At 36.0% G+C, this 11964-nt stretch overlaps 1 protein-coding gene across 4 annotated transcripts; it reads left to right on the forward strand.

Moving 5' to 3' along the window:
- Positions 1-879: 879 nt before the first annotated feature.
- On the forward strand, positions 880-11913 carry LOC139698401 (inositol-3-phosphate synthase 1-B-like). Of its 4 annotated transcripts, none has more exons than XM_071597297.1 (5): positions 880-1090; positions 1773-1909; positions 6048-6440; positions 11074-11382; positions 11464-11913. In XM_071597297.1, exons 2-5 carry the CDS (start codon positions 1793-1795, stop codon positions 11713-11715), a joined length of 1071 nt encoding a protein of 356 aa, XP_071453398.1. In that variant the 5' UTR covers positions 880-1090; positions 1773-1792; the 3' UTR covers positions 11716-11913. The 4 variants fall into 4 exon arrangements, with proteins under 4 accessions (XP_071453398.1, XP_071453397.1, XP_071453400.1 ...); XM_071597296.1 differs by having other exon boundaries at positions 880-1034; XM_071597299.1 differs by lacking the exon at positions 880-1090 and adding an exon at positions 1151-1245.
- The last annotated feature ends 51 nt before the right edge of the window (positions 11914-11964 follow it).

The following is an 11964-nucleotide window of genomic DNA, read 5'->3' on the forward strand; positions in this document are numbered from 1 at the left end:
AAACCCATAAAAAAGTAAAAGCAGCAGCATACGTGGACTGTAGGACGCCAACTTATTAAGTCACTTTGTTTAAGACGTTATTTTTTAAACACAGGTTAGGTAGTGCTTAAGTTAATCAACTAAAGGATGGAGAAGAGAGCAGGCAAAGCTGATATGTGGTTATGTCCCAATGATATTATTTAATTATGGGTTATCATTACTAATATTGATTTTCGTCCTTGACGAAAATCCATTGTTATGCACATTTCTCCAAGATTATTTTCAAGATCACAAAATTCCTTCAGTTATTTTCGCCTTGATAGGGATTCGCCCAATTTGCAAAAAATACTCCTCTTTCTCATCGGTTTCTCAACATATCAAAAAAGAAAGATAATCTACATCCTCTTTCTTTTTTATTTTAAAGGACGAAATTTCAGAAGACGTGTTTCTATTAAGGGGTGGCAAAATGTTTTTCCTCTGTGTCTACTTTGAAAGGGGGTTTTTGATATAGAATAGAACATAATTAAATGAATTGGAAACGATCTATATCTTGTATGTGCGACCTAACGGATTAATAAATAATAATAATGATCTGGTTCAACGCGGTGAACCTATCAAATGGAGGTATCGCCTAAGTTCTCCGTCAAACCGATTTATCTTCTTGATGAATAGGGTTTTGTTGTTGTAGTGAGTAGTAGAGTGCCTCATGGATCATGCGGTCACAAAATAAGGATCTCATGCTCATTTTAATTCAAATATTGCGAAACGTCCAGTATTTCCATAAAAGATGATTGTACGATATAGGGTACAGTATACCCCTAGTGACATCTAGTCGTCAGTTTTATCGCGCCACACTTAAAATATCAAAATATGGAGGAATGCGCATACTAAAAATTTCAACTGAAACAGCCATATTGGCTTTATCTTTTCGTGGGCCTCATGACGTCTTTAATAGTTAATAATCTACCAGTTTAATGAAGGACAGTTCATATTTTTGGATTTTTTCCTGTCCGTGTAAAATGAGGAAACTAAGATAGTAGGGAGACGTTGTATAGGTTAGTTTCAGCACGCTTTTCACTCCTGCTATTTAAATTTCCATACGAATTGCTAAGTGAGTAAGATTGATTCTGTTTAATATTAATTCCTTGGTTATTTGGATTCCGAATGGCTTCTCATGCAATTCTCACGTTTTGGATAATTGTCATAGCTCAGCTTTCATCGGGTGACATATGTGACCATTGATTCTAAAACTTAATCAATAACAGCGTAAGTTTTCGTAAGAACAAGGATATATAAGCACTTTTGAGTTCTAGTTGCATTGCTTCCGATCTTATTGTGATTGTGTTAGTATTGCTTATAGTTCTAGGATGTCCCCACATCGCCGGTTCATTTAATATTAAAGTTACATATGTGAATCGCCTGTCATTTCACCGGCAAGCTTTATCGGTCTTCGATAACTCGGTCATTTTTTGTTCATTTATTCAATGGGGGTCTCATAGTAGTCGTATTGTTGAAAATTTCAGAATTAATTACACACAAGGAAATCTTCAATTGCTGAACTGGACTTCTGTTGAATGACCCTAAATGTGAATTCGTTACGTTTTTCACCAAACTTATATAACTCAAATAGGCATTGTGGGTGCATATCAAGAGCGAGAGAGAGCACCATCGCATTTTATTCATAGTAGATTATCTTTTTTGTTATATTGTTTATTGCACAATACTTTGATTTCTAAATTTTTACCGTGTGTATAGTGAGGTAATCATCATTAATCTGTTTTTTTATTTCTCAGATCCTCCACATCCTTGAAACATGCAGAAGGAAATGGTCTATGTCGACACCCCTTACGTTAGCTATCATGACGATTATATTGAATCCAAGTACGTGTATCAAATGACAAAAGTTAGCAAACTAAGGGGGAAAATTGTGGTAAGTTCCTCGTATTACTTTTAATTCATTCTATACGCAAAATTCATATCATGGAATACCTGTCACGCCAGGAAAATATTCGCAATGTGTTCATAATTATTGAACATTTAACAAGCCTATGTGTTTGAATTTTATCGTGATGATACACCGTTCCTACCCAATATTTTCAATGGAAACTGGCATATTGCTAAAATTATGAAAATCATTTGTTCACTGATGAATGAAGGGAAAGATAACTTTTCCGATGGAAGGAAAAATTCTTGCAATAACGTATCATTTAGTTACTTTGGAGCAACATAATGTGGGACAAGAGCCCTGGAATAGAGTTGCAATAGAAGGTCAAGTTTACTAGTATTTTGGGATCTTTTTGAAATTACATGAGGGATGAGATAAATAATTATGATATTACGTATCAATTATCCATTATGTATCAGTCCATTAATATTTGTAGGGGATCGATTTAGTCTTTGTAATCATCTAATACATAACAAAACATTAATTTAGTGTATTGACTTAGTAGGTTTATTTGTCAGAATATTTAATATTGAGGGGTTGGACTGATGCAGTGTACCAGCATCTCACCTGAAGTTCCAGGTTCAAATCTAGTAGATAGCAAGATATTTCATAGGCATCCTGATCCCTACTTCTGGTGCTAGGTGGAGAGAAATTCAAGAAGAATATGCTATGCAACAGATGGATCGTTAAATTGTATGTTCCTTGTTGCCTACTATTAAGAGTATGAAGTTGCTGATGCCAGGTGTTTCTCCAAACTGTTCCACTCTCCGAGCATCCTAACCCCTCTCAAATTATGCAGTTATACCTAATGATGCATATGGCCATAGCTGTTAATTACTTCCCCCTAACTACCACTAAATTTAATATAGTAATTTATGATGCTAAGTAAAAAATAGTTTCTTTTCTCCTAGTTGGAGAGAGTTGGCAAGTTGGGTCTATTCATCAACTCACATTTTCCCATATGGCCTTCACTATCTATCTTTCACACAACACTAATGTTTTGGATTCTAATTGCACCAGATGATGAAAAAAATCATTGTTATATTGCTAGGGCCATGAGATGAGGGAACAATGCTCTAAAAAATTGGTCCTACTAACAGTAAAGCAGTCGAAGGTGATGTTACTAAAGTCTTTACCAATCCTGTCAATGAATCCTAGCATTTCTTTTCTATTATGGCATTCATTTAATTGTTAAAACTGTAATGATTAATGCAACACTGATCATTAACTTGATTTGTCCAGAAGTAAGGAAGATCTTAATTGATAATCATATCTAGATTTTTTATATCCAACTAGATTTGACGGTGGACCGTCAAATCTAGTTGGATATAAAAAAATTACTTGCTATTTATAATATACAATTTATTGAAATGAAATGGGGTGACACATCAAGATATAAAACAGGGTTTATATGCCCGCTAAAATCATTTGTAAACAATAAACCACAAAGATCCGGGATCAGGATGGTGTGGTGGCTTACAGACAGACTTTCCACCTCAGAGAACATGGGGTCGAATCCCTTTGGCAGCAGATATTTTTCAGTTATATCCCGATCCCTACTTGAGGTGCTTTGTGGAGGGCACTTGAGTGAGTATGCCATCCATTGGATGGAACGTTAAGCTGTAGACCCTTCATTACGAGAAGGCTAATGCCGATGCCAGGATTCTCTCCACCCTTCATCCCTCTCCTGTCCATCCCTAATGGCACAAGTGACCTCAGCTGTTGGTTGCATCCCCTAAGTACCACTACTACCACAAGGATCCAAGAGCCATAGGAGATGCCAGATAGCATGGCAAAGGAAAATATTTATTTTTATGACACAAGTATTTCTGGGGTAATGGTAGTGCAGTTGGTAGAGCACTGATCTATTTAATGGAGGGCTTGGCTTCAATTCTGGGTGGTACCTCAAGGCATACTCACCTTCACCCAATCTGTATGACTTATTGGGTACCAGATCTTTTTGGGAAATCACAGGTGGCAGAAGGAAATGAACTGTCCGCCACATTCCTTGAGGTGCCAATTTCACGTGTTAATAGGCTTATTATTAGGTGAGCTCCACACTCACCTAGCAAAACAGCCTATAGATTGATCACTGTTGTTAGAAGTATTTCTCTAGGTCATATAGCTGCCTATCCATTTGACTAGGTTTCCATGGAATCTAATCTAATTAAGTAGTAGAATTTTATGGTTAACCTAATGGAGTACATGCATTAAAGATATCAGGGTGATTATATTGCATCAACTTTTCTCTTAACATTTGTTGCAATACTATTTTGAACAATTGACACATTGATGAAGTTTTATGGCGCTTCATGAAAAAGAATAAATAATAGCTTTGCTCAGGATCTGTGGCTTTTTAATAACAGACTCGGCAGCAAATTCTCTGGGCCAGGTGCCTGTAGGAATGCTAAGTTTTTTTATTTTGGCAATTATGTTATGGGTGGTTAATGCCAGTGCATCACGTATTCTAAAATGGTTAAATACATAATTTGGCAATGTATCAGCTTTCATATTACTACAAACATTTGATAAGTACTTAGCAAAAAGATAATATCTTTGGATTGCTACGTATTTTATCTTGGTAGTACATTACATGAAAGCTTTTGACATGGGACCCAGAAATGTTTTATGTTATGAGAAAATCTGTTTTGAACATTTTAGTTAGGTTTTTATTGTGCCAGCATTATTATATTTTTTCAAGAATTGTGAAATCAGGGTTGCCAGAAATTTTGTAAAATGATTTCTTTTATGCTTTGTATAAATTTGTTAGATGGCCATGTGATGTAATAGCTACTTTTTACCTTAAATTTTGGAAAAATGCATTGCATTATGTTAAATTGTATAGAAGTTATCTAAAACATCCAAATTATTGGATTTACCTTAAATAAAAAATCGTAGTGGGTGCTAGATTATGGTTTATGTTTTCATGTTGGATAATCAATTGGTAAAAATCCTAATTCTTGAAATCCTGCAACATAGTTATATTATCATTTAATCCAATTACAGTTGGCAATAGATTGATAATTAAGTTATTGAACTTGAAAGAAGGAAAGGACCTTTTGTCATTGCATACAATTTATGAATATTAATGCCTCTTGTATTTGTGTTTTCATAACAAAATAAAGGAGAGATTGCATCAACTTGAAACAATTGGTGTTTTGGTTTAAATATTGTAAAATATTTGGTGTTAAATATTGGAAAAAAATCAATCAAGGTGACAGTTATTACCAATAGATCGCAAACAAGACATACAACCGTAAATTATATTTTATAAAATAAAACCCTATGTGGAGCAGTTTCTTAGCCTCCATGGCTCTGCTGTAAATATACAACGGAGTAGCTTTAAGTAGATTTGGGCTGCTGAAGCTCCAAGTGTGACTAGGTGTATGTTCTGTTTTCACGGGTAAAGTAGTAAAATTCGAGAAGAGTTTTGATAGGTGGAGCCAGAGGAGAATTTTTAAAGTAAATATGAAAATTTTTCGTTTAAGAAAAGTGGAAAGAAAAAATACGTCATAGAAAGTTACAATTTTGATGAAGACAGTTCTATTTGCTTTGGTGCCTCATCAGTTGGTCTTAAGTGGGTGCATCATATTCTTAGTGGTTCATTATGATTTAAAATAGTACATCAGGTGTACTGCTTGTGCTGGATAAAGTGTTTAGATACATTCACTTCTTACTTCTGCAATTTCATAGTATGTATAGGGGCAGATGCAAGTCACATGAGCTCTAATTGAACCAGTTTAAAAAGTAATTATTTCAAGCTTTAGTCTAGAAAATATTATATTGTAAAAATTTGGATTAATTTACTGCCAAGTGGTAGTTAAGACAAGAAATTAGGTTGTGACATTCCTTTCATACGTATTAATCCCTGAAGTGGTTCGGAATAATTTGGGTTTTTTTAATCAAACTATCTACTAGATTGTGTGAATTTCATCTACACTTCTTCTTATCATTGTGTCTTCTTTTTTGTTTTTGTCAGTTGATTGATTCATCAGTATGGGGATGAATCTGGTTAATAATTTGCTTAACAATTTTTCCTAGGCCTGATATAAACTGTATTAAGACTATTTCCTTGGCAAAATATGGGAAGAGAATTGGATTAAGCTAATATCTTTATTTGCAGGCTCGACCTGAGGATGTGGAATTGAAATTCCATCTGAGTCGTCACACTGGCCGTGTTGGGGTAATGCTGGTTGGGTGGGGTGGCAATAATGGGAGTACTTTGACAGCTGCCCTTGAGGCAAACAAATTGAATTTGTATTGGGAAGGGCCCCAGGGTGGTATCAAGAAGCCAGATTGGGTGGGCTCCCTTACTCAGGCATCCACAACATACCTTGGACTTGGAGAAGATGGAAATGAAGTCCACGTTCCATGGAGCTCTCTTGTGCCCTTGCTCGATGTCAATAAGCTTGTGATTGATGGCTGGGACATTTCTGGATTGGATCTCGCATCAGCTGTTGCAAGAGCTCGTGTCCTTGATATTGACTTACAGAAACAAGTAACACCAGTACTTAAGGTAAAGGGCTTGAGTGGCTTGCTAAAAAGAAAAAAAGTATTAGAAGGTAGGCTGATTTAGGCAACAAAATTATCTAATTTATTTTTCAATTTTCATAATCAGATTTGGAAAAATACTTAATTCCTCCAAGATCTTTAAAAGCGCATAGAATAACTTCATTGAAGTCCTTTACTCTTAGTAGGCAGAAGGATTAACTCAAAATATACTTAAAATACCCTTCACAATTAGCTAAGAGCTGGTTACAGTTGGTCTTGAGAATGGTTTCTTTTCTCTCTCTGTAATTATAACAGTTACAAAAGTAAAATGCCTTTATTTTTATTTAAGACAATTTAAGGTGTATTGCTTATAATATTAACATTTCCTAAGTTAATCAATTTAAGTGATTTAATTTGTATAGCATGGTGTTTTTGTAGCATACAGTATAAATGGGTAGTACATCATATTTCTCTATTTATTGGCTCTTATTTTGTCTATTTTAGTACATTCAGCTTTTAAGTGCATTGAAAAATTTGGAATAATTTTCCATTTATAATACATACCACTAAATATTTAACCATGATTTCACAAAGAGAGTGAAAATATTCTGATTGCCCTGTAAATTATGCTACTTACTATCAGCCTTTTGTTTTTACAAATTCTCCCTCTTATTTTCCTGATGTGATGCTGCCTGCTAATGGAACATCCCCTTCTCTCCTCTCCATATCCATTTCTGTGCATATTTTTATGCACAAGATTGGGTCTTTGCATTGTAATTACAAGCACATATCATCATTCTTAATATTAGTGGGATTAATCTACGAAATATGCACAGGTCAGGGTTCAAGGGCAAATAATGATTTTAGCATATTGTCATTTTCTTCTCTATTCTTTAACCATTTCCATTACAACGGCGTGATTGACAAAGGGAATGCTTTTGCAAAAATAATGCTAGCTAGGGGAAATGCTATCCATATATTGCAACACGTAACCATGAGAGGAGGGTAGGGGGGTTAGGGATAATAGGGGAAAGGGATAGGGGGGAGTCCAATCTGCTCTCCTCGTCTATCTTTGTAGGAGGGCACCTTGGTTGCCATCCTTAAAAAAAGTGTTAGCACCTGTGGTATCCTGAAAAGGCATCCTACTTAGGCAGTCTGTTTGGGTGGGGGGCTTTGAGATGGATGTGAATAAGAGATTTGAAACACCATTCGTTTGGCTAATAAAATTTTCATTTTCTTCCTCCTCTCCCCCTGGGGACTTCCCCATCTGCCCTGATTCTTATTTAAAGTCAGCAATTGGCTTTGATTTGACTATCATATCCACTTTTTTTCAGGTTCTTCACTGTTGTTTAAAATTCTGACTTTGATATAGTATCTCCTTGATTGTTGTTGTATTTTTCTTCTTTGATTGATTTTTACTTAAGTCTCATGCACTGTAAATTTGCTCCATTTATTCATCCCCTTTCTTCACTTTACATGCATCTTCATTTAATAGTTCCCCCCTCATGTTCTAAGCTGTATTACATAATACACAGTATTTTTTGAAGTGGTTTTTCCATTGCCCATTGGCAGCTCAATCCAAGCTGTTTAGTTTTGAGTTTTTCCGGTCTTCCTAGAAAACTGGGTAGAAGAGGCTAGGGAACTGGCCCACCATCCATTATATGTGAATTTCTCTTGCAGTAGGGCTGAGTTTTCAGTGAGGTCTACTATTGCCTGTCAAACCAACCTTAGGGCTGATTGGTGTGTTTTTTTTAATTCAGCGTCAACCCATACATGTAGCAGGCTGTTTTTCATTTGTCTGCATGAATCCATCATTCACATTTCCCTGGATTTTCTATCCTCGCAGTTCATTCCTTTCCTTATCCTTTTATTATGCAGTTACCTTCAATTCCTATCTTTTACTCCTCTCTTCATTCACTTGCATTACTTCTCCCATGATCCAGGGGCAATACTTTCTCAACTTGTAATTTACAATAGTCTCTCTGTCTTGCCCTACCTACCCAGTCGGTGGCATTTCAATTAGCATTTGATGGTAAAAATGTTCATATTATCTTGAATTTTTCATACTTTCTTGTACTTTAATATGCCTGTTCTACTTTCTCGTCTTCATAATGTCATAGGCATGGTACACCTTGAGAGCTGTCCCTGAGACCCTTACGGGATATTGCAAGAAGCTCCATTAATGACTTATTCAAGTTAAGAGGTCATCAAGGATTTGATTGAATTAATCAATTGTCAAACACCAATTGCGACATTCTAGGAAAATGTATACAATCATTTTCAGAATGAATGCTCACTACCCTATTCCTGGTGTAATGAAGCATAGGTCTTCTTTAATCGACAGTCTCCTTAGAAAATGTTATTGTTAGTCATTTCCCCAATACAATACACTCAGCTAATTATGTAACTCACTCTCTGCACCTTGAAGCCTCCTAAGGAAGCAGGAACGTCCACACACAAATTACAAAGACCTCTAAACCATACCTACCACATCATAGGAACCTTATCTTTAATTTTACCGCTCAAAGTACAACTCCTGTTCCTAATTACAAAGGACTACTGATATCTCCAATGACAAAGAGGTAGTTGGCATACTCTAGTCATGGAAAAAGAGGTCAAATTGCCAAGGAATATTTTAGTGCTAATGTTAATTGAGGCCGAGTCCTTTCTAGGCTGGGCGTGGCAAGGTAAAGAGGGGAGACAGTAATTTTTCCCTCAAAAGTTTGCTCTTATAAGTGATTTGAAGAAGAGGAGGAAGTGGGACCCGATCACCATATTGGGGAGGAAGAGAGACATATAACCACATTAGGTAAAAGCATAAGTAGGAGAATGGCATGACAAATTTAACCAATCGAATGGCTATAAATTAACTGTGACCTCCATGGCTTCCTAAGGATAACTGACAGTAAGCATCTTTTCACCCCACTTCATCCTTAATTGAAAAAGTCAACAACACTGCCCCAAGTTATTAAAATTCTGAAATGGGCCTTTAATATAGCATTACTAACTCTCTACCAGAATTCAAGAAGTCTCACGTGACTTGCTAATGCTCCTGAATGCTACAACCACAATGGACAATATGATCTGTCCTACTTAATGAAAGGATGTGCACTTAATTTCAGTTTTAAAGAAAGGTATGAAAACATAAGCCCTGCCAAGATACCATCTAGCAATTGTGATGGATAGTAGTTGTGTATTAATCAATGACTAGTGAGTAAGTCTTCAGTGTTTCTGCCGTGGACCACTTGGCCTCCTTAGAGATCATAATTCCTTCATTCAAAGACATCACCAGCAGTTGGGATCTTTGTCCTATAAAAGGACAGACGTAAAAAGGATCTGTTACATAACTCGTCAATTAAGTGTAAGTTTAAATGGAGTTCCTTAAATCCAGAGTCTGGAGTGGAGCCCTTTTCTTTATAACAATTAGCACTGCTATTGGTGGTGGTATTAAATCTCTCATTCATTCTATTTGGGTGATCTCCAGCAATAATTTGCTCAACTAGCCTTTTAAGAGCCTAGAAACATACGACTGACCATCATTGGCTTAAGGAGAGGGTAGTGGACGTGGATTTAGATTATCATTAACAAAGAGAATGTGTGTGAGCATTTCAACAGTGGAGGCAGCTAAACCCCAAACTTTCATCTGACCATTTTTATTACAGATATGCCTCTTCTGGAATTGGTCAAATTTTTAGTCCTAAACTTTAGCAAATGTGATATTTGGTGCATGCATATTGTTTTTTATAATGCAGAGAAATTCCAAATTAAATAAATGCATTCCCTAATCAACAAATGTTCTAGAGTGAATCAAGTGGAGAGAGAATGGGACTTAACCATGCAATAATTTGGTCTGAGATGGACTCTTGGGGGGAATTGCCCGACTCTTCCCTGTATATCCCTGCAAAAACTCTATATGCATTGCGTCAACAGAATAACTGAACCAACTCAAACTTCTCTCTGTCATTTTGATAGAATTGAACATTGGGTGGTGTGTCCTTTATGGGGTTCACTCAAGCATGATGGTGTGGTGACAGTGGGTGTGGGGGAGGGAGTTACAATCAGCTGTAAACAGGTTGGTGTTATTTAAATGTGGCACCTGAGGATCCTATGCTAACTACTGTCCAACTGACTTAATTAACACATCTACTCCTAGACTATGTATAGCAGAGTTCTCCTTCATATTTTATGATCCTACCATCCCATTCAACCTTCCCCTAAGACTATGATTTTTTGTTTCATCAAAGTATATAAATTATCCAAACGTTAATTGTTACAATAGTTAATTTTTGTGTGCAGATTAATCATGTTTTTCATTGCTCCATTAGCTTGGTTTTTGAATTTTTGTTTGTTGGATGCCACTGAAGTAGTTATATTCACTAAAAGAACTTAAAATGGCCATTCTGCTATGTTTCGAGCATTATGCTGCACCAGGAGTTAAATGTGGTGATAAATTTTCACTCACCCTTGTGATTTTTTTATACTATTACATGAATTGGAGTTTGTTTTTTAATTGTCATTTCTCGGAATATTTTCGAAGAGTTTCTTTAGTTGATTAGTGTGTTCAAATGTTAATTCATTTCTTATTTTTGAATGTCTGAAAAGTGTCTTCTATGTGAAATATTGATTATGGTAAAAATTTACCTCACTCAAACTTACAGTTAATGAAACCTCGGGCATCCATATATGACCCCAAGTTTGTTGCTGCTAATCAGGAGGATCGTGCAGATAATGTAATTGAAGGTTCAAAAAGTGAACAGATGAAGAAAGTCCGTTCTGACATGGCTGAGTTCAAGAGGTTACATAACCTAGATACAGTGATTATCATCTGGACAGCAAATACTGAGAGATATTGTGACATAATACCAGGAGTTCATGACACTGCAGACTCACTTCTAGCTGCCATTAGGGCAAATCATGCTGAATTGTCACCATCAACGTTGTTTGCCGTTGCTGCTATTCAGGAAGGGGTAAATATAATATATGATGTAATATTCAGAGGATAAAATGCCATAGCTTGTTAATTTTCCTAAATTTTCTCATTTTTCTAGTGCCCTTTCATCAATGGGTCACCTCAGAACACGTTGGTTCCTGGTGTACTGGAACTAGCAGAAAGGCATGGTGTCTTTGTTGCGGGTGATGATTTCAAGTCTGGACAGACCAAGTTAAAATCAGTTTTGGTTGATTTTTTGATAGGTGCTGGTATTAAACCAATGTCTATTGTGAGTTACAATCACCTTGGTAACAATGATGGAAAAAATCTTTCTGCCCCTCAACAATTCAAGTCAAAAGAGGTAATGTAGCTAAGTTTAATAATGCCCATTCACATGTGCAAGGTAATCCCATGCTGTCTATTTGTGCAGTGAAAGCAATCTTAGGAAAATTATTTGTAAGTGTACATATTTTTCTGATGTTCCTAGTATGCCTGTTCATGCTAAATGCTGTATTATATCATACTGAAGCAAAAACTATTAACTGTATTTGATGACATATAAGCCACTTATCCAAAATAATGGTTCAAAAATCACCCCTGGGGCTTGGATGCAAAAGAG

The sequence above is a fragment of the Hetaerina americana genome, unplaced genomic scaffold (assembly GCF_022747635.1).
Source record: "Hetaerina americana unplaced genomic scaffold, ioHetAmer1.1.p SCAF_85, whole genome shotgun sequence".
Taxonomy (NCBI): Eukaryota; Metazoa; Arthropoda; class Insecta; order Odonata; family Calopterygidae; genus Hetaerina; species Hetaerina americana.

Excerpts from the sequence above, each read along its gene's own strand:
- LOC139698401 (XM_071597297.1), top strand. The coding sequence starts at position 1,793 with ATGCAGAAGGAAATGGTCTATGTCGACACCCCTTACGTTAGCTATCAT. Across the intron at positions 1,910-6,047 it reads AACTAAGGGGGAAAATTGTG|GCTCGACCTGAGGATGTGGA; the intron begins GTAAGTTCCTCG and ends CTTTATTTGCAG. Across the intron at positions 6,441-11,073 it reads AAGTAACACCAGTACTTAAG|TTAATGAAACCTCGGGCATC; the intron begins GTAAAGGGCTTG and ends TCAAACTTACAG.